The sequence below is a fragment of the Drosophila santomea genome, chromosome 2R (genome assembly GCF_016746245.2).
Source record: "Drosophila santomea strain STO CAGO 1482 chromosome 2R, Prin_Dsan_1.1, whole genome shotgun sequence".
Classification (NCBI taxonomy): Eukaryota; Metazoa; Arthropoda; class Insecta; order Diptera; family Drosophilidae; genus Drosophila; species Drosophila santomea.
The window spans coordinates 13135645-13158108 of NC_053017.2; the positions used below are offsets into that span (position 1 = coordinate 13135645).

Genomic DNA, 22464 nt, shown 5'->3' on the forward strand with positions numbered 1-22464 from the left:
AATTACTAGCACGAGTAATAGAAAATGTTTAGCTTTACATGTGCTCTAAATTACGAATGAGTATCCACCAATTTATCACGGATGATTCACTTTGCTTAAAAGTGGCTGTAAATATTACTCATACGCCGTGGTGGACTCAAAGGAGCTTGAGTCATGCGTAGTCAACTTATCTATTCTCCATAAACGCAAAGAAACTCCCCATTTGGGAACTACCTGTTAACTTTTGGGCTAAGAACAAATACAATAAGACGATGACGACTGTCAATTATCCAACTATAGTGCATTAGGCAATGTATCTTTATACAAACTATATAAATAATTAACTTACACCTTAGTACCAACCTAACCTAGGAAATAAAACAAAAATTTATGTTTTTGTTTTGTATCAAAAACTAATTGATTTATTTGCACTTTGTTAAAACTATGCAAATTTGAATATTTGGTTTACAAAATAATACTTTGAGTTCAAGTTGATAGTTTAACAACCTGGGATTAGATTACAACGCACTGAAATCACCACAAGTTTGATAGCTTACAACTGATGTTGTGGGATGTTTCTGTGGGATGCAGTATGAGACATTTTCTAAACGTAGTGCGAGATTCGGCTGAAGATGAGCTAGCAAACTAGATGAATAGAGTAATTATTGTTTAACCTAATACAATTGTAGGATGAAGGCCTGACTAGATCTAGTTCCTATTTATATTTATGTATATATATGTATGTATAAAATGCAATTCGTACTGATCGGTAAGCGTTTGTAGAGTGCAGCCGCGTGCTCTTGGCGAAGCGATTGCATCTTTGGCTTTGTGCAGTTTATATTCATGGTTTTTGGCTACAAAAATACTCTTTACATACGGGCACATACACAATGTATAATTGGGGGCCCCCAAATGGACCAAGCTACAGCCATGCACTTCGGGTGTGTGATTGTGTATGTATATGTATAAATATAATTTGGTTAATCTCATAGTAAAGCCACTTAGCAGCATCTTTCACCAGCGGTTCGTGTAGAACTGATTGATGCCCAGCACATGCTTCTCCTCATGGTACTTTTGCAGGATATGTGTGATGACCGAGGTTGTGTCGTTGTCGCCACGCCACACGCGTATCGCTTGTTCGTTTTCCAGGATGCCCAGAAATGCTGTGGAAGTATATACAGTTAGTTTTGCCTTAAATTGCTTTTATCTTAATCAGATAGACCTACCCAAAAAAGTCTTTGGATTGCTTAGGGTCATCTGGACTTGTGGCATTTCCAGGATCACCTTCAGGATGGGCGAATCGGGCGCCAAGCCTTCACGCAGTTCAATGACGCTGCCCGAGCGATTGTCGCACAACCATTCGCACGCAGAGGCCTTGTTGTTGCCAGTTTTCTTCAGCGCCGCAAGCACTGCCGCCTCCTCGAAACCCATTTCAGTAAGCGATTCTACAATCTCATCGCTGGGCGGTGAATCCCGGTGGCTGTAGATACGCACAATCTCGATCAAGGCAGCAGTGTTTTCAATGGTTTCCTTTAAAGAGAGCGTTTGTTATTTAGTCAGAAGCAATGATTGGATGTCTACTTACATTATTGGTGACTATCGTGGAGGGTGAGATGGAAGATAGACTGTGCTGCATGTTCATGGCCGGTGGTTCCTGTGGGTTCTCTTCATTTTGGTTCTGTATTAGCCATTCCATCGTGGTCGAGTAAATGCCATTGTGTGCCTTCAAAGCAAATGCGGCTAGCTCCCGCTTAAAGCCCATATCCACGAGGCATTGCAGCGTATCCGCCTGCTGATTTCGGCGATTGATCAAACGTTGTTTTAGCATAGCTATAAGGCGCGGAGCATAAGGTCCAGCTCCTATAACCGCTGCAGAAGCTTGAGCCAAGGAGATCAACACCTTTCGCACATCGTATTGTATCTGAAAACAGAATATAGACTATAGTCTAGCCAAGAAAGTAGCCAAGAATTTTACTCACGTTCGACTGCTGAAAGATTTCATTAATATCGATGGTGGGCAGCTGGTTGCAATTGATGGGCACGTATCGAGTGGCGCTCTCCACCAGCTGCTCGTTGGGGCCAGGAACCTCACGAATCCGTGAAACCGTCTGCGGTAGAGTATTGCGTCGAGGGGAGAGTATAAAAGTCTCATTGTTGCGAACTTTTAGCTGGGCCAACGTGTCACCCTCGTTAAGCTCTCCGCCAAAGTATTCCGCCCGATAGAGACGGTATCGCGGATTAAGATGCCGCACATCTGGGGCAAACAGCTGGATGGAGTCGGGATCGTCGCTCAGTTCCAGAATCACCTCACTCTTCAGCTCGTTGAGGCGTTTATTAACGTCCGTTTTGAAGACCAAAACTCGAGAGCTGGGACAGATCACCCGCACCAGAATGGATTCACCCGGCTTGCTGGCATCGTCCGCCTCACCAGATGTGGAGCTATTTGGGCGATTTGTATGGGCCGATTTCCTAAGTGGTTTTCATGAAGAACGGGCTTAATAAAAAGATTAAGATGATATCTAAAGCATTACTAACCTGAGAAACAAACTGCGCAGTTTTTGCATAGTTTGTTTTAGTTGGATGGGGAGTGACAAACCAACGGAGAATTTCGAAAAGACAAATATTTATTTGGGGTGAGCACTTGGAAAAGCTTGAGCATATTCGTTTGGTTTGATTACTTACGCATTAGCCTGCTGTTGGTGCGTGGGCGTGGGCGAGTCCTGTGCCACCGCCTGCTGATGCTCCGCACGTTCATCACGTCGCTGGAGCTGCAACTCCAGGTGAATGCGACGACGGCGAGCGGGCGATGGTGTCCTCAGAACGCAACTGCCGCCGCCCACAGGAGGCCGCGAATTGGAGACGTGTATCCCCCCATCCGTTTGCGTTTCACACTCCGCCGTGTGTACGTTCAGCGAGGATCCGCTCAGGATGCTCTCCGCATCGCTGGCATCTGTCCGTTGGCTGTGGCTATGACTGCTGCTCCGAGGACTTTCGTCCGCTGGAGAAGCTCCGCTTCGCTTGCTACGCGCCAACCACTTGGCCCGTTTTTCGTTGAACTTCTCCCGCATCCAGGGTATCATCTTGGGTCTGCAGCTAAGTGTTCGTTACATTTTGCGGCACTTTTCGATGGCTATTCTGCATATTTCTCGCAAGTAAACAGAATCGATGCGATATTGCAAAAGAACGATTTTTATTTTTGTAAAGTCGATAACAAGCAGCTGTTTGATGGAGCTGCCAGAATGGCGAGAGTCAACGGAATACCCTTATTTTTATAACTGGTATTTTAGCAAGCAATAAGATTTTTATAATTGCTGTTTGTAAATAAATCATGATATATCACATATGTATATGTGATATATATCATGATATACCACATATATATGTGTAAAGTAAACTACATGTTATTTCTTATTGATAGCCTATATATTCTTTTGTTACTTTACTAGTTAACAGTTGCTATTGTAAAAGAATACCAATATTAAATTAAAATAGAAAAAGTTCATTTCTTTCAACTAACAGCGATAATAAATGTCTTAGTGGTAAATTGGTACCTGGTTAAGCCCATCATATAAAACCAAACTACTTACTTGAAACCAGTTTGAACTGGGTTTTCGAAGTTCAGGTATAAAACTTTGGGTATGAAATTTACCTACACTAAAGGTGCAAAAATGTGACATCTGTCGCAGATTTCAAATAAGCAGATGGTCAGATTAGGACCTAACTGTAAAATACCAAATTGTAAATCCTATTGCCCTAAGCCAATTTTACTTTAAGCGGTTCTCGTGCAGATGGTCGGCACTTTTATTGCTTGTCTGATTAAAATAAAGCAATTCCAAAGTACTTGGTATTGGTTGAATAAGAATTAAATAACAACGATGGTTCTTGGTTTTAAAAGTTCTTACTGATAAAATACCCATTCACAATAGGCATGCGTAAGCACAGAGCATGAAAATCCACCCATCCCTAGCTACCTCCATTGCCCCATCTCTATGCGCCGCGAGAAACGATACCGATTGCCACAAGCATCCAATCGATTGCCACACATTTTAATTATTGCTAGAACGCGCAGGGGCTAAAAAGTTAGTAAAATATGTTTGCCGCCCACTAAACGCCACCGCGTCGATCCCCTCGCGTTATCATTGTGCCCCCGTCGCCCCCGGAACGAAACAAAAGTGGGCAAAAAGTGTTTTTGTTTGCGTTTTGGCAACTCGACTACTGGCATTTGTATATCGGTGTGTGCGTGTGCGTCACGTAGCATAAAACGCGAGAGTTTCTGCCTCTGTTAAGCAGTGGAAGGAGGTGGAACGGGAACGGCAAAAGAAACGAAAAAAAGAAATGTGAAGAGTGCGGCAAAAAGCGAAGAAGACGAACGTGCAAAAAGAGTAAAAGCCGGAGCGACAACAACACATGAATGGGATACACTCTCCTGCCAAAAGTTCTAAAAAACATACATACATATGCACCACTCACGAATGCAGCGGAGAAACAACACGACACGCCACACACACACACCCTCCTCAGATATTGTTTGAAGCGGCGACACGGGAACAACAAAAACAGGCCAAGAATCTGAAGAATCAGCGCAGGTAAGCAAAAACAAGCAGAGAAAACTTTTCCCCTCGTATGTGTATGTATGCGGCGCGTGCCTGTGTGTGGGTGTGCGTGAGTGCGTGCGTGAGAGTACCGTTTACCTGTGTGGGTGGAATGATTGCTAGGAAGGGGGGTGGTGCGGCCGCATAAATATTCGCTTTCTTTGTTTATGTTTGTCATTGTCATAATTATTCTGCTACAAGCAACAACTACGGCAACCCACTCCTCCTGCGAATCCATTTGCCAATTTCTTTTACGCATTTGTTTATATGCCCGAAAGGCTATCCAGTAAACCAGTGTGACCAGCTGCAGTGCGAAATTCATTGTTATGTTTTTTGTATATAACGGCGCTATCTGAAATATCTTATCGCACATTACAATTCGCATTTACTCAGCGCGAAAGTAAATTGTAATTGTCAATCAACTGTGTTGCTACACAGTAAGAAAAGGGTAATTTAAATTTTGAATTAACTGCTGTATATAGTTAGCTCTTATCACGTGATGAATGTGTATCTCACAAATATTTAGTTCAAATATTAGGTGATTCACTTTTGAAAAACAGCATCGTCATGAGTCTTAAAAATGTTGTGCCGTTTATTCTCATTTTTAAGGAATCTAATAATTTGACATCTTTATGAGATTATCACAATCCAAACAAAATGTTAGAAACCTTTGAAATGAACATAAACATTATGCTTTAGACTGTGTACTAAATTTATTTTCTTATTTTCTAGCATTTTATTAAGCGCGGTTTCTTAAACAGAGCCACAAGAGGAGGTGTCGCATATATATGATTCCATTTTGTCTTCTTGGAGAGCAAACTTAATTATAATACCACATACATTTTAAGCCTAGATAGGTGAGTAAACCAACTAGAATAATATTTAAAGGATATGCTAATAGCCGATTTAATTCACATTATCAGGACATAATTTTAAGCTGAAACGAAGGCAAACAGACAGCATGTGGAATTCCGAACCAACACATCGCCAGCACCATCAGCACAATGGAAATTCTACCTCGGGCGGCCCGCCCGCCAAGCAACTGGGCATGACCTCGGCTATCAGTCTGGCCGAACCGAGGCCTGAGGATCTCCAGCGCACTGATGACCTCCGAGGCTCACTGGAGCCGTACAACGTCTTTGAGAGCCAGGACGAGCTGAACCACCGCATGGAGATCCTGGCCAAGCTAAACACACTGGTCAAGCAGTGGGTCAAGGAGATCTCTGTCAGCAAGAATATGCCAGAGTCAGCCGCCGAGAAGCTTGGCGGCAAGATCTACACATTCGGATCGTATCGATTAGGTGTCCATCACAAGGGTGCCGATATTGATGCCTTATGTGTTGCTCCGCGAAATATAGAGCGCACCGACTACTTTCAAAGCTTCTTTGAGGTGCTCAAGAAGCAGCCAGAGGTTACCGAGTGCCGTTCGGTGGAAGAGGCCTTTGTGCCCGTCATCAAGATGAACTTTGATGGCATCGAAATCGATCTGCTGTTTGCCCGTCTGTCCCTTAAAGAAATTCCCGATGACTTTGATCTACGGGACGATAACTTACTGCGGAATTTAGATCACCGTTCGGTGCGCAGCCTCAACGGTTGCCGTGTGACGGACGAGATTCTGGCTCTGGTGCCCAATATTGAAAATTTCCGCCTGGCACTGCGCACCATCAAATTGTGGGCAAAGAGTAAGTTTTAAGATATAAAATTCGTATAAAATGAATTCTAATTGTTATTATTTTCCCTCTCAGAGCACGGCATCTACTCAAATTCATTGGGTTATTTCGGCGGTGTAACCTGGGCCATGCTGGTGGCCAGGACCTGCCAGCTGTATCCAAACGCTGCAGCTGCCACACTGGTGCATAAGTTTTTCTTGGTCTTTTCGCGCTGGAAGTGGCCCAACCCAGTGCTGCTCAAGCACCCTGACAATGTTAATCTAAGATTTCAAGTAAGTCATAAAAAACTTAACAAAAATGTCCGGTTGTCTAATAAATGATTCCTCTTTCTAGGTCTGGGATCCGCGTGTTAATGCCTCGGATCGTTATCATCTGATGCCCATTATTACGCCTGCATACCCACAACAGAATTCCACATTTAATGTGTCCGAATCCACCAAGAAGGTCATATTGACCGAGTTCAATCGCGGCATGAATATTACAGATGAAATCATGCTCGGTCGCATTCCGTGGGAGCGTTTGTTTGAGGCGCCTAGCTTTTTCTACAGATACCGCCACTTTATCGTATTGTTAGTCAACTCGCAGACGGCTGACGATCATTTAGAGTGGTGCGGCCTTGTTGAGTCAAAGGTGCGTCTGCTAATTGGCAACTTGGAGCGAAATCCACACATTGCACTAGCCCATGTCAATCCCAAGTGTTTTGAGTTTAAGAAGGGCCAAAGTGCCAACAACTCGCAAAACAACAGTGGAAATGAAGACGACTTAAAGCAGTCGCAGGGTAGCCAGTCTGCTGTGACATCGGCACCCTTCTGCTCCATGTGGTTTATCGGCTTGGAATTTGAGCGATCGGAAAACCTCAACGTGGACCTCACCGAGAGCATACAGAATTTTACGGAGCATGTGATGATGCACGGCGTAAGTAGAAAATATAAACTTCAATGACTATTCAGTTGCTTATTACTTTTTTAATTTTGCAGGTTAACATCAAAATGCTTAAGGAAGGTATGACCATTGATGCCCGCCATGTGAAGCGGAAGCAGCTGTCGCTTTATTTAGACTCTGACTTCCTAAAGCGTGAGCGCAAGTCAATGGAAAGTCACAATAATTTTAATACCACGCTATTGGCCAACCGCAAGCGACTTTCTACGGAACTGGCCCAGTCGCAGGATCCACTGCCCCCAGGCCAGCAGCAATCAAGTGGAAATCGCGGTCGGGATAGCGGAGCCAAGATACAGAGACTCAGCGAATCGGTTAGTGGTTTGAATAGACATAAATTAAGAACTTTCCATTAAGTCGAATCTTTGTATGTTTAGCTGACAGAGGAGAACTCGAATGCCTCCAGCGATATGGGGGCAGGGACACCCACCACGCCCACAACGGCGCAATTAAGTGCGCCAAGCTTTAAGAGCTCTGGCAAGAACAGCTCCGAGATGGACGTTGTGGAGCAGGAACCATCACAGCCTCACAACAGTGCCAGCAACAATGGCAATGGCAACAGCAACACAACCACAACGGAGGTGGCATGTTCGTGACAACCGCCAACGCTACATCCGCATCCGCCACATCAGCAGCCACCGCCAGCGCCGCCACAGCCACCAGCTCACCATCATCATCATCAGAAGTTCCGAAAGAACAACAACGCGGCTGCGGCAGCCGCCTCTAATAGCATCTTCAACCAACGCTCGATTCTGCATGCCGCTTCCAGTCTAACGGCTGCTCTAAGCATTACCGGACACAAGCGCAAGCAGCAAACGGCAACATCAACAACCACGATCAGCAGCAGCAACATTGCTCACAGCAACTACAACCAGCATAGCATCCACAGCAACGGCGGTGGCAGTGGCGGCGTCAGCCACTACAATAAAACGTACTACATTGATGATGATGACGAGGACAACAATCAACAACTTTTGACACCTAACAACCAAACACAACAGCAACAAAAAGCGGTCAGAATAGCAGCAACGTCGGCGACACCAGCAACATCGGTTCCAGTAGCTGCGGGTGCCTCACCATCGGCACCGACAATTTCTTGTAAGTTGCATAAATGTTTTTCCTCGTCCTTGTACTCTCATTCATTTTCTCCAACTTCCTTTGACACGAGACTGTTTCTGTATTCTTAAGTTGCCTATCTACTTACTATTACGTATTCTATAACCAGTATTCCGCCAATGTGGAAACAATCTAACAAAAACATACTTTTAATGTTTTAAGTTTTAAAAATCCAATTTACCAAGCCCGAGACTAAGCTCAATAAATGATGATGAAAATAAACTTTTTAAAAAAGAAAAAAACACTGAATATTTTTCGTATTTTTATTTTCCAAATTATTTACAGTGAAATTTATTTGGTCAAAATTTTTAGGCTATTTGTTTCTGCAAAAAATGAGAAAAATATGCATTTCTTGGTTCGATATCCAAGGATTTTCTTAAAAAATAAATGGAAAGTATATACCTTTATTTATTTATAATTTGGTTTAGAAAAACGAGAGTTTAAATATTATAACTTTAGCTATTGTACGTTTTATTGAATTTACAAATCCTTGGTTTAAATTTGTATTGGTTTTTAATACAAGCAAATATAGATACATTTTTTTTTAAGTAAAGCCGAGAATATTTTTTTATGTAGTGGGGCAGTTATAAATAATAACACATGTACTCATCTAAAATGGAAATTTAGAGAAAGGTCCAATGATGAGGGTATGCTTGAAAAGGTTTCTTACTTTGAATTTGATTTTATTGTTTCCACTTTGGTTGTAAATACAATTTATTGATTAACCAATCGCTTAAGAACATTGTTCTACAGAAATTTGGTTTTGAAGTAAACATAAACTTATCCGTTGTTTTGGTATTCACTTGTAGATTTATCAATTTAAACTATGATGACAAATATATAAATACCAATAACCATGTTTAAACCCTTACAATGTCTTTGCAGTGTAAAAAGTTATTAAACATACCATTTAAGGATTAGTTATCATAGTTATTATCTTCCTATTGATTTTCTCGGCATTGATGCCTGAACATACATGAAGCCCATAATATTTTATACAAAACGGTGAGACTAATATTATATTAATGAAAGTATTTTCTGAAGTATCTAATTCGGTTTCCTATCCACTGCAGGTTTCTATCATACACCTTCTACAAACATGTGTTAAACATTATTCGTTCAATCAACCAACATCGCCCAATCGTCAAATCGAAATTGGCATTCGGAGATCAACAATCGCCGCTAAGACAAGAAAACATCATGACTTTAGGCGATTTTTTAGCGGCAGAGAAAGCATTTCTCTAACATTTGTCTTAATAATATTGTTGTACATCTTTTTTACTTCCCCACAGCTGGTTTGAGGAGTGCGTAGAAGAGAGAATTGTGGAGAGGAGGAGGATGAGGATGAGGAGGAAGATGGATGATGGATGTGTGACAGCGGCGGACGGACAAGATCCTGGAGAAGATTCGCTTTGAAAACTACTTACAAACTAAGAAGATTCTTTTTTCATTTTTCACCTTGTTTTCAATATTTGTTTTCTTCTTCTTCTAGTTGTACAACGCTGAAAATTTGAAACAATTATGTTCGTTTTTCTAAGAAATGATATCTGAAAAAAGGTAATAACAAAAAACATATAAATGAAATGAAGATATTGATTTAATTTTACCAAATAAACCAGAAAAAAGAAAGCGAAAGCTAAAAACAACAAAATGTCAATGTTTTACTTATTTATCGGGGATGGGAATGGAATACATCATTTAATAATAACTATTTAATTGCTGTTTTTTGTGGAAAATGTACTATGTTAATAACGATAAACGATAAACGAAGGAGAAGGTTTAATCTATCCACGCTGCGTACTAAGAAAATAAAATATATTTATATCTGCAGCCATAAATCAATAAAAATTTTGAATTTGCATTTTTATGAAGGGAAAGATCAGGAATAACAAAGATTTTCTCGATTTCTGATGAAGATAGAGCATTATCAGTATCTAACTGAAATTTGGACAGATTGAGTGCGTCTAAGAAAGATTATCTTAGTTAATTGCAAGTTGGTGTCGCGGATACTTGGGGATGAAGTACTCCATGCGCTGGTTGCGCCTAATGGCGCACTCCTGGTACAATAACCAGTCACTGAAGGACTCATTGTGGCACTGCTCCGAATCCCCCTTCTCGTAGAGCTGCTGGCGCAGGGAGAAAACGAAGGGGCGCACTTTCTTCTTCCTGCTGTAGACGTGGCGCATCAGCCACTTTTCGATCTTAATCTCGTTGTAGATGGTCGATCTGTTCAAGCAGACTGTGGTCAGGTTCTCCATTTTTGGGTAGTAGTTCGTGATCGGTTTCGGATTCAATGTTAGCCTTACAAATCCACCCGGGGCGAAACGGGTGTCAAAGAATTGATCACCAAAGGTGACACCCCAAGCATTGTACACTTTCTCCCCATGCTCGTTGGTAACGAATTTTTCCACGCTGACGGTCAGCTCTTTGGCAGTTTTATTTCCACCTCCTGCAGCCCCAGCATCAGCCCCTCCTTCTGCCCCTCCAGCTCCTGCGTCGGCAGGTGGAGCTTCTGGCTCTTGTGGAGAAGCAAATAGTCGTATTCCGCTTTTATGGATTTTCTTAGGAGCAGGAATGCTTCCCTTGGTCACAGTAATTGGTGGCACACTAGTTGCATTGTAGCCATCTCTGCGACGATAGTCGTCCTGTAGTTTCTTTGCGAAAACTCTAAAGCCGTCAGATTTCTGCTGCATTTGGTTATTAGAGGTACGATCTATCTTGAAAATATCGAACTGATCTGGTTTGACCTGCCTTGGAGCTCTCTCCGCCGGAACATCATCCGCCTTGGCGATTGGAAGTGACTCTGGATCGGATGGAGCTAGTGGCAAGGCAACGACTCCTTGCGCCCATAAAATCTATTGGAAAGTAATATAGTTGGTATAGATGTAGTTGGTGGTTCGACGCACTCACGATTATCGATGTTATTGCCAGGAGGACTCGCTGGAGGACTCCATACCAATGCATAGTGTTTTGTGTGATCTTGTATAGATATGTCTCTTATATATACAGTGTGATTGAAATATACGAATGTAGAAGATAAGTGCTTTTAACAACGAGCCCATAGTGACTTCAATTACAAAGAGAGTTCGATTACTAAATCGATCTTCTAAATCTATATTCTATCATGTTAAAAACTTCATGGTTAGTATTATAAATAAATATATATTGTAGCAAAGAAAAGTACTTCTTTAAATATATGGGTGCCATTTGCTGATGGTTTTAATAGTCCATTTTAGTTAACTACAATTTCAACAGGTGGTTTCTTCAATATTCACCCATTTCTCAAAGCTGATTCCATTCTGAAGTACAGTGTGTACAGTCGCTACACGTACAGCTTAAGGTAGTGAACAATTCCTGACAGATCCTGCGTGATACCTAAGATTTCGTGGGACGACACGGGGAACACACTTCACGTTAACTAGCAAAAGTAACCCAACGGTGATCTGCGATCCCATGTCCTTTCTGGGCCAAACCTAATTGCAATTCTGCGAAAATTATGCGCGACACAGCTGCGCGTTTTTCCCGGAAAACCTAGTAGCATTAATCCGTTTATGGCCACGGATTAAGTTGCAAAATTTTCACGAAGGTCGCCGCGATCCGGGACGCGAATTCGCGGAACTGCCCCGACCCTTCCAGGTAACAACGCCCGCCACCCACAGGTAGGTTTTTATGGGCCAAGAAAGCGGGTATAAAAGATCTAGCCGGCGGCAAGGAAGTCATCAGTTACCAACGCATCTTCAAAGTGTGATGATCCAGCAGTGAAAAGCAAAGTAACAAAGCAAAGTTTGGAACAGCAATTATACGACAAACCTTGTTCGGTTTTGCCAATTTCCTAGCCAGCACTGGGTAAAGTTTGTCCTATAATCCCGAAACGACGACCAGCAGCCAAGTGTGAACCACCAAAGGTCCTGATCCTGGGATGCATCTTGTGCAGTTATGTTTCCATCTCACATCACTGGGCAAAGTGTGTCTCAGGATCTTGGCCACATCGACGCAGCTACAAATCAACAGTAATGCAAAAGAGAAGAGTAAGTGTTATAGGCACTCCAGTTTTAAAATTGAATGGCGAATGTCGGTATGGTCTCTTTTTCAAAAGAGGTTTCGATCAAGCAAAGTGACTAGACCGAACACTCGTGCTATAATTTTAAAATATTCAACATGCTCAGTGAAGTTGCAAGTGAAAATAATAAAATACTGGGGCAGTTGCAATTAGTTTCTTTGGTCGTCCAGCCTTAGGTGACTTTTCTGATCATAAAGCTAGACAACCATTGAAGTTCGTTGTGGCATTAGCAGCTCCAACCATTACGGGTCAAGAAATCGAGTTAAGTGTTCCCCCAATTTAACGGGCCGTTCGCTAAAAGGAACGATCGTTGTGATATGCGTTATTCCCTAACATATCACAGTGATTTTCCTTTATAACGCATGTAAAAAGTCCACAACTCATCAAGGGAAATGAAAGCCAGAGTAGGCATCTCACTAAGTTTAATCACAGCCTTTAAAGTAGAGGGAATAGTTGCTGTGCTGTAAGTTAATAACAAATATCTATATCACAGTGGCTGTTCTTTTTGTACCTAAAGTGCCTAACATCATTAATAATTTGTTGCTATTTTTTGCTCACAAGTAACCATACCGTTTTTAACCGCAGGGAACCTCTGCTGCTGATATATTATTGAGAAACTTCTATATCACAGTGGCTGTTCTTTTTGGTTGCACGGCCAATTCCAACGATTTGTCATTTGTGGCCCGCATTTTTGTGTCTCCTCAGTGCGAAAATTGAAAATTGTTCAAAAAGAAGGGAACGGTTGCTGATGATGTAGTTCGAAACTCTCTCAATTTATATCACAGTGGCTGTTCTTTTTTGTTTGGCAATCGATCTACATTCAGTGGTGTGCCAGGACATGAAATAGAAATGCTTTCCTTCCACAGTCTTGTAATTGCACGAATTCCTCAAGCTTTGAACATTTAGGAAAAAATGATGAGACGGTGGTCTTTTAAGCTTGTGCATCAATTCGTCATCTGTCTGCAGTTTTGTTAATATTTAATTGCAATTTACAATTCATTGCTTTTCGTTCAAGCAGTTTAAGGTGATAAATGAATATATAAATAAATAAACATTTTTTCTATTTATACTGATTTTAAAAATATATTCCTTAGATTTATCTTTGGTATAAGATGCAATACTAAGTCAATTATTGTTAAGATTTATTTAAAGATGATTTATAAAAATAAAGATATGATTTCTACATCAAATTTTTTCACTGTACCCTAAGCCAAGTGCGTATTTGCCAGTATAAATTTCAATTTAAAGAACCGTCTTAAGTTTGCACATGCATTTTAAATAGATAGCTGATATGTGCCCGAAATCGCAAGCCAGGAAGTGTCCTGGCAATGTGGGAGTGCCACGTGCAAAACTTTCTATCCGGTAACAGCCTGCTGCTCAACCCTTTCCAGGTGAAAGAGCACCTGACTCGCATTTGGAATTTAACGCGTGTGCGGAATGGCCAAAAGTTGGCCAAAACCAACTCATGGCCCGCAGGCGTGTCCAGTTTGCTGCTGTTGGCCAAATGCAAAACAAGCAAACGGCGCAAATCCCATTCTGCATTGACAGGGCCATGGCAGCATGGCCGCATGGCCGCCATGCCATAATGTTCGTTATGGCTGCCAATGGCCAGCTAGCCAGCAGCCAGTGGCCATTGTTGCATTGTGGCCAAGGACGTTGGACGTTGCTGTCTGTGCCACCGTTTCTGTTTCGACTTATGTGGGTTGCTAAATCCTCCAGCTCGACCGGAAGTGGGAATACACACAGAGGAGGCAGGAGGAGGAAACCGAGTGGCGGAAATGCGATTAAAATGTTCCGTATAGTCACTGCTGGCATCCGCTGTGAGGAAAACAAAGAATAATGTTCGCAGAATTAGTGCGCTAAACAAAGAATAAACTTGTCTATAGTTTTCAACATTGTTATTGTAATCGTTTTGCTCTAATTGAATTCGAACGGAACTCCCAAAGATAACATATAAGTTTCAACTGTATTATATTCGCTTTTATACACGTTTACAAGATTCGTTGAAAAGTATTTAATAGGTAGAAGGAAGAGTTAACGGCCATATAAGGTATTTAGATTCTTGATCAGGATCAATCCCATCTGTCCGTCCGTATAGAAGCTATACAAGCTAGAAAGACTAAGCATGCAGCTTCCAGATACTGAGATAGCCAAGAAAGTATCCATTAAAGGGTATCTGATAGTCGAGGAGCTCGATTGCAGCGGCCGCCATTTGTTTTATTATTTTGTTAGCAGACATGACGAGCAAAATTGCCGATTCACATAAGAATATTTATTAAAAAACAATAAGCATTGGTATTTATATCTACTCGATCTTTGCATTCAGGCGATACAGGTAATTTTCCACGCGTATCTTTTGCCGCAACACTTTTCGCGAATCCCGTTCAATTGTGGCCGTAGTCTGGTTGTGATTGTGAAAGAATCCGCAGTACCTGGCGGGTACGAACTGCTTGATCTTCTGCTGCCGACTGTACCGCTCCGTCACCTGGAGGTTGCACTTCTTGATCGCCGCCACCTCGACATGCATGCATTGGCGGCACATGTCCGCATCATTGCTAAAGTTGTGGAAATAGTCACCCACTGGCTTTTCGCCGCAGGTCGAGCATTTGACAATATTTGTGGGACTGCAAAATATCGCCACCGACGGCCAGATGATGCGTCTGGATCCGAAAGCAGTCTCCACATCCCAGTCCGGATATTTGAGGTGGTGCGTATAGGTAGACGGCCTGGAAAATACATCCCTCATAAATCCCACTCTTTAACAACGCTGCAGGATTCTTACCCGGGTGTTACCCATTTTTGTTCCCGCACAATCTGCTTGTTGAAGGTGAAGTAGTACTGAGTTCCGGGGAAATCGGTAGCGTAGGATCCAATAGGGGGATATCCCAGTTCGCGAAAGGGTGGTAGTCGTGGCATCTTGTTGGCCAAAGCAGAAAATCCGGCTTTCGATGGGTACTGTAATAATAAAAAATAATAATATTAAGCACCGATTGCATTAAGATTACTATAAAAAGGAGTCCTACCTTAAATCCCATGGGTTTGGCCACGTCATAGGAATTAGGAGCGACCGACGGAAGCTTCGTGGTGTAGCTGTCCCTACAGAAATTTCCGCTCGAGTCCCGACGGATTTTCCTGAGAAATCCTACCTTCGGCCATACTGGTGGATTGACCACATACTCGAAACCTGCAAAAGGGCAGGTTTTACGTTATTAATGGCTTGAATTTTAAAACCGTGAAGATCTACACCTAGATCATTGCAACCGGCGACAACGAGTCTAGTTTCGGATCGCTGGCGACGCAGTTTTTCGCGCTCCTGGGCATTTGGCCTTTGGGCCCGCATATTGGAGGAAAGTCGCTGGAAGACTGAATGTTGTAACCGAAAATACTGAAATTGGCCAAGTGTCGAACCGTGACAGCCACCGCAGCACACGCATCGTAGCACGCACCAAATGCTTTAATGGAATTCGAATATACATATATATGGTGTATCCACCCATCGATGATGATATAAAATCAATATGTCTAAAACGTCGACGGTTCGCCGCGGAATCGGTGTACGATATTTGATTTCATTTAGCACATGTCTAGACGACTTTCCTTATTTCGTATTTTTTCAATGTTTCAATCTTTTCGTTCCATTTCGCTGTTATTCGGCCTGCTTGCCTGACTGACTGACTGACTGACTGGCCCCCCGAACTTTGACCCAGTTGGGGGATTTTTGTGCGGGTCTAATAGCTTCAAGGGGCAAGAGGAAATGGGGCATAAAGTGGTTTGTCATTGGTGTCGATAACAAAGGTGTGTAGAAAGTGTTTTGCAGTGCGTGATGGCTTTCGGAAAACATTTAATGAAACTAACCCTGTAGAATAGATGTCTGAAAACATCACAATTTGTTTTCCTATGAAAAGCGATTCATCACCTTTTTGTTTAAGACTAAGCAAGCAGGCTAATATTCATCGAAATCTACTTTGAAAGCATACCTTTAATATTTAAAATATTATGGAATATTGTGTTTTACACTTACCTTCCATTGGGAAAACGTTTAGGGGTACAAACTTAGCTATCAATGGATAGCAATTCAAATTTGGTAACAAACAGACTCTACAAAAAACTCAATTTGATGGACGCAAGTGTCGGCGACAACTGATCGCCGTATGAAATCAAGTTCTCTATCTGACGTCTTTTTGCTTGCCATACTTTTAAAATATTTTCGAAATACCTGAGCAAACAGTATGACAAAAGGTAGATGAATGTGGGATATGCACACGCAAGGTCTCAAAGTCAGCCAATCGCTTTTTAACAATTTTCCAAGCGGTTTATCGGCGGCTTTCCGAGATGGCTGAAACGACAGAATGGCTGCATGCCATTATTGCCAGTTAACCCCGACGTTGTCATCAGTTTGGGCCATAGCCACCACTTGGCTCGGTGGTTTTTCTCTTTTTTTTTTGGGCCAGGACCTTAGGTCCTCACCGACTTTTCCAATTTCCCACTTTTGCACCTGCCGGATGGCGCACACGCACATGAATGCTAATGCAGCAGCGGCAGCACGCACAAATGCACAACCGCATTGCAACCACACGAGAAACCCAGGCAGACATCCTGCCACATGGAGACAGTGGGTAAAATTAATTCGTCCAGGAATGGAAGCACTTTTCCAACCAAACTCGAAGACCACAGAAATTTCTATACACTGCTGGTTTTCTTTGGAATTTTTACAACTAAGTCTGCCACACTTCCCAAACTCTAAAATCAAGGAAAAGTGTAGTATTCATATGAAGATAATTTCACGCAGTTATTTCGGAGCAAAGCACAGTAAAAAATTTCAAAATATTTCACTGAAATATTTAATTTCCAAAACTGTGATATTTTGTTTTTAAAAAGCAATGGAGCACACAATTACAAATTCTTTACTAGCATTACACTTGATTCTCTCAAGTCACTGCAGTCACTGTGCGCAATTCACGACCAGAGCCGCTTAATTCGAGCAAATAAAATGATTGTGCAACATATGTTTGGGTAGTGGGGTCCATTATAACGCAGCTAGGTGCACGGTGGCTGGGATGAAGTGCTGCTCAAGTGCGCCTGCATTTCCGGACGGAGTCGTCGGGAACTTGCCACTTTGTTGCCGCAAACTTGCAACGCAATTACACTGAAGTCGCACATTATTTACGTGCTTTGGCTGCACTTGAAATCCGAAAGGCGTTGTGCACAATGTTAATGAAAGAAGCAATACACAGCAGCAGACTGCTCCGATGGGCAGGTTAATTATGTCAACAATTAGACTGTTTTATGCACTCCATGCCAGCAGCTGGCAAATGGAGGTGAATTCAGTTAGCATCCCACAATACGGGGACAGTTGTGGCACTCGGCAAAAACAAACAATCCCATTGCTGCTGAAGGCGTGGCCCTTACATTTCGGCTAGCCAAGTGCCATGTCCTACACAGGCAATTACAGCAACAATGGCTCCTTGCAGCCATCGAGTAAAATGCAAATAAAAATTCAGCTCCAGCTCTTGGCTCCTCCATTTTGCATGGCACGCAGGGGGCTATAAAGAACTGGCCCACAAAAATTGCCATTCAGATGCAAAGGCCACAATGTTCTGAGAATGAATATTTGCGCAGAGAAAGAAAATATCATACGATTTGATCATCAAATAGATTTTTATTTACAAAACCATGGTGTAGGTAAGATTAAAACTCAACTGCACTATTGGATAATTACTATATAATTACTATATAAATAATTCAACATTAATGTGGCGATAACTTTTTCTGTTTGTGCCTATTGAAGCAGCCGGAAGTGAGAGCATCCTGGTGATGCTCAAGCTCGAGCTCCTGTCTTCTGCCTAGAACAAAAATTTGACTCACAATAAAAACAGGATCTGCAGGACCAACAATGGTAGCGAAGAAAACAAAACAGTTCAAGTCCATTCCGGAGCGGAAGTGCCGCTTATTACGCCGGTTGTGGTTAACCGGAAATGAAACGAAACAAGCCAAGTGTGACAAGCCTTTTGGCTTTTTGTTTTCGGCCCGAATGCGTGACTTCCTCCATCCCTTCTTCTCTTTCTCTATCTCTATCTCTCTCTCTGTCTCTATTTGTTAAGTGCATCGAAATCTAATTAGGCTCGAACCTTTAACATTCGAGGTGTACATTTCTTTGAGCCACTCAAATTGGTGCTCCATTGGCCAGCCTTTGTTGGCCATTGCAATCAGGAAAATGTCAGGCCAATAACCAACACAGCACACTCACTCACAAACAGCCAACAAACAGCGTCGCCGATTGCCAGGATGACGGCGAAATCAAATTACAAGATGCTCTGACATTTTCCACCAACCCACCCACCGCCAACACGCCCCCAATCCGATGTCAGCCCCCAACCCCCCTCCTCATTATCCGCCCGCTGACCTAAATTCAATGCGTTCGCAATTTGTGCGGCAATGCGGCGGGGTTAATCATGCTAATAAACACCAACGTTGCACTTGCAGTTGCTGCTGCTGTTGCTTGTTGCTCCTGTTTTCCATTTCACAACGAGCAAGCGACCTTATGGTCGAGTGCCTGATCCTGGAATACCCAGTAATCCGCTGAGTAGACTTGTTAGCGCTACAAATAAATAGTAAATAGAAAGAGAATCCATAGAAGGTCTTTTAAAATAGCCACAATAGAATGCATTTCGAAACACCTGCAACTGCAGGGAACTCTAAGAAGTGAAACCGATATATAAAGGTGTTTATAAATTATGCTGCAAGCTTTTGAACTTTATGAAAACCAGCGAATAGAGATTTCATATATGACATAGGCTTGCTCCAGTCGAGTGCTGGGTACGAAAAGCATTGCATACTTACAGGCAGCGGATTAAGGATTTCGGTCCCGGCAAAAGCCAGTGTCGATACAGGACGTAAGTGCGTCCGTTGCTTTTTGCGGTCGCCGTGTGGCATTTGCCATTCGAGTGCGACGATTGGAGTCGCGGGGGCGATGCGGTCGAATGCAACGGGCAGAGGGATGGAAATCATACAAAATTGCAATGATTATGCGCGCGCCTAGTTGGCAGTCAATTGTGGTTGGGCTCTCATTTGGATGTGGTCCAATGTGGCCCAATGTGGCCCATTATTGGTGCTAGATGGTGGGCATGCCACTTTATGGTAATCCAAACGTGCAAAAGCAGCTGCTGCCTGGCCAGAGAAGTTTTCCCATTTTTTTAAACATTTTTCAATTATATTTTAAAGGTATACGAGTATATGCTCGTTACTGCATCGCTACTGAGCCAGTACACAAATGAATTTATAGTTTTCTAAAAGAAAAATTCTATTATGTTTCTGGGTAGTTTCCTTACCAAAAAATATATGCATTATCCAACCAATATTTCATGCATGATGTGCTGAGCCCACGCAAATCCCCGGCACATTATCTAATGATTTACTGGAATTGTCGGTTTTGTTGGCCTCAGAGTGAAACGAGAGTGAAACTTTCTTGACACTGCAAAATGCATAAGCCATGGGGTCAAAATGGTGCGGGATACTGGGACAGGTGAATGTACATACATACATTGTACAAGTCCACACACACGCTGTCAGCAGAAAGAAGCGAAGGGGGGAATTGGAATCCTAGGCTGCCGTCTCATCATTTCAGCTGTCACATTAAAAATGCATAAATGTTGCTTAAATGCAATCCAAGAAATGCAACTGGCCGTAATACGTGCAACAACAAGGGAAGGGGGGCCGAAACGCCTCCAACCAATCAAAGTGCTTCAAGGATGTGGGTTGCTTGGGTTTCAAAGAGGAAAAGGCAACGACGAGATGGAGCATACAATTTGTATCCTGCCTGCCATTTTGTGAAGTAGTGTGGTAAGCACACTAAGAAAAATGCGAAAAAGCCTATGCACTTGTTAAGTATCAAGGAAACTTGTTTTAAAATAAAGAATAAGTTCTTTATTATATAAAGGACACATCTATGAAAAACTGCCGATTCGTATGAAGGTGTTAAAAAGTATGCAGTACAAATATATTATCCCATAGAAGTAAACAGACTTTAATCAACTGGATTATACTTTTAGACTTCTTTTTAATTCCTTTACAAGGTCAAGATATTTAAGTACCAGATCTAGATTCAATTTATTTCCATAATGTAGTTTTTGCAGATCTTGTTTTTCCCCGGTGCAGATGCCTTGGGGCCTTCGTCCTTGTCTTTGCCTTTGCCTTGTGTGATGTTGCCTACGTTGCAGGTGAGAGTTTTGGGATTGGAAACGGAGTGAATGTGAATGTGGATGTGGCAGTAGCAGTGGAAGTGGCGGTGGCGGTGGCATTGGAAGTGGAAGTGGGAATGGGAATACGTTCCTGACTGCGGATGTGCGTCTGTGAGGTCTGTGGGGCATGGGCCTGTTTCACTGCTGATTGTCGTACTGTTGATCTGTGTTTTCACTTAGATATTGGCCCGGGGGCTGGGCGATAACGGTACGTGAGTGTTACCATCGATACAGGAAGTTTGTTTGTGGCCAACTTGCTGAGTGGGCAGGAACCATGGGCTGGGATTGGGTGCGCTTGGGTTTCTGGGTGGGAATCTGACAGGATTGGAATGAGGACGAGCAGCGTATGCTATGTGGATTGCCTGTGGAAAGTTCTGCTGAAGGCTGGCCCAAAAGTGTATAGCTGACTGACTGGCAGGCAGGCAGGTAGGCAGGCAGGCTTTCGTTATCTAGTAAGCAATCGTTTCAAATTGAATTTTCTATTTACCCAGTCGTCGATATGTTTTCAATTGCCCATCGACTCTCCGTGCCGCCTTTCGATTTACTTGGAGAAGTTCTCCAGACAAAAGTTAAGCCAAATGAGTTACGCTCGAATATGGATGCTCCGCCCCAGAGGGTTAGTGAAGTTTCTCAGGATATCCTCAATAAATGCAAGTACCATTAGGCTCCTATTCGCATAAAGAGTTACAAGTTTTATTAATTTTGCCACAACAATCCAAAGACATATTTAGAGTGAGGTGCAGAGCTTTGTGACCAGATGAAATCGTGGGCAGTACATCCGTCGTGGCTGCAACATTGCCACCTGCCAGTGGGTCGTGGTGGTGCAGTAGGCGTAACCGCCATTCAAACTAGGCAAGTGCTCCACCAGCACCGTCTTGTTGATCACCAGGAGGCGTGGCTTCCGCTTCCGTCAGCATGAGCCTTAATAGGAAATCCTCTGCGATTTCCATCTCTAAGCCGGACATCTAAGAGTTATTAAATTTATCAAATTGTCAAGCCAGGAAATCAATTGAAATCAGATACATGTATTGATGTTAGAGAAGTAAACCAATTGGAAAGTATTAAAAGAAAGTTAATGGTTTTTTAAATAAGAATTTTTAAGAATTAGGTAACAGGTGCCATTCACACTGGCACAGCGATTCTTGTGAATAAGATAGGTGCCTGTTTCCTCTACCATGGCACCAAAAAAACAGGTGTTGGTGTGGCATATTGAAAAGCTGCCGGCGGTCAGCGAGCAGTCCCGGAATATGGACTCCAGCAGCAGGTGCTCCTGGTAGTTTTACATGTCCACATGGGCCAGTGGCTGCAGGCGAAGAATACCATTTTAATAGAGCGCGTACGCAGAAAAACAGAAGGCCTTGGGATTCAGAAAACAAACCGTTTGGGAGCTGTGCAAAATAAATTATAGAATTAATGAAATAAGCTGTGAAAACATACTCAAATTTAAAGTAACCCTTGAAAATAATTATTTAAGACTCTTTTCGTTTTCTTTTTAAAAGTTTGCAATTTAAAATTAGCAAATCATCCATTGTAAAAGAGTTGAAGTGCAATTATAAGCCCCACACCTCGAAATGAGTTGACACATTTTCCCGTAGGTTTTTTTTGTTTTTACTTTTTAAAGCCACTTGCTGTTTTAATAAGTCTGTTATTTTAGAAAATCCTTCCAACACACATTTAAAATGTCACTCTTAGAAACTATTCTAAGCGGTTGTCAAATGAGCAATAATAAAAGCATATCGAAACACTTGCATTTACCTAGTAACACTTTAAACAATTATCCCATCTAAATGGAATTTCCGCTGTTGACACCTAGCAATCCTGGCTGCCCAGGATCCCCACGGCATTCGTCACTCACCTTCTGCCGGCGGAACTTC

At 42.4% G+C, this 22464-nt stretch overlaps 4 protein-coding genes across 5 annotated transcripts; 1 reads left to right on the top strand and 3 right to left on the bottom strand.

Annotated features, from left to right (window-relative positions):
- Positions 1-798: 798 nt before the first annotated feature.
- LOC120446265 (ubiquitin-associated domain-containing protein 1) lies at positions 799-3156 on the bottom strand. The gene is made up of 6 exons (XM_039627141.2): positions 2662-3156; positions 2515-2526; positions 1959-2448; positions 1565-1900; positions 1206-1509; positions 799-1142 (listed from the first exon to the last, which is right to left on the bottom strand). The coding sequence occupies exons 1-6, from the start codon at positions 3057-3059 to the stop codon at positions 994-996; spliced, it is 1689 nt and encodes a 562-aa protein (XP_039483075.1). The 5' UTR covers positions 3060-3156; the 3' UTR covers positions 799-993.
- Positions 3157-4757: 1601 nt separating this feature from the next.
- Positions 4758-8502, top strand: LOC120445094 (poly(A) polymerase beta). Its single transcript, XM_039625225.1, is given in 7 exon segments — positions 4758-5019; positions 5304-5428; positions 5495-6253; positions 6317-6513; positions 6575-7156; positions 7219-7491; positions 7555-8502. Coding segments are annotated over 5 exon segments (2583 nt in total). The 5' UTR covers positions 4758-5019; positions 5304-5428; positions 5495-5532; the 3' UTR covers positions 8365-8502.
- Positions 8503-9946: 1444 nt separating this feature from the next.
- LOC120445095 lies at positions 9947-11364 on the bottom strand. 2 transcript variants are annotated; one of them, XM_039625226.2, is made up of 2 exons: positions 11204-11364; positions 9947-11148 (listed from the first exon to the last, which is right to left on the bottom strand). In XM_039625226.2, the coding sequence occupies exons 1-2, from the start codon at positions 11255-11257 to the stop codon at positions 10273-10275; spliced, it is 930 nt and encodes a 309-aa protein (XP_039481160.1). In that variant the 5' UTR covers positions 11258-11364; the 3' UTR covers positions 9947-10272. The 2 variants fall into 2 exon arrangements, with proteins under 2 accessions (XP_039481160.1, XP_039481161.1); XM_039625227.2 differs by having other exon boundaries at positions 11200-11316.
- A 3246-nt stretch (positions 11365-14610) lies between these two features.
- Positions 14611-16529, bottom strand: LOC120445483. Its single transcript, XM_039625930.1, has 4 exons — positions 16375-16529; positions 15377-15537; positions 15136-15308; positions 14611-15079 (listed from the first exon to the last, which is right to left on the bottom strand). The coding sequence occupies exons 1-4, from the start codon at positions 16379-16381 to the stop codon at positions 14659-14661; spliced, it is 762 nt and encodes a 253-aa protein (XP_039481864.1). The 5' UTR covers positions 16382-16529; the 3' UTR covers positions 14611-14658.
- Positions 16530-22464: the final 5935 nt, after the last annotated feature.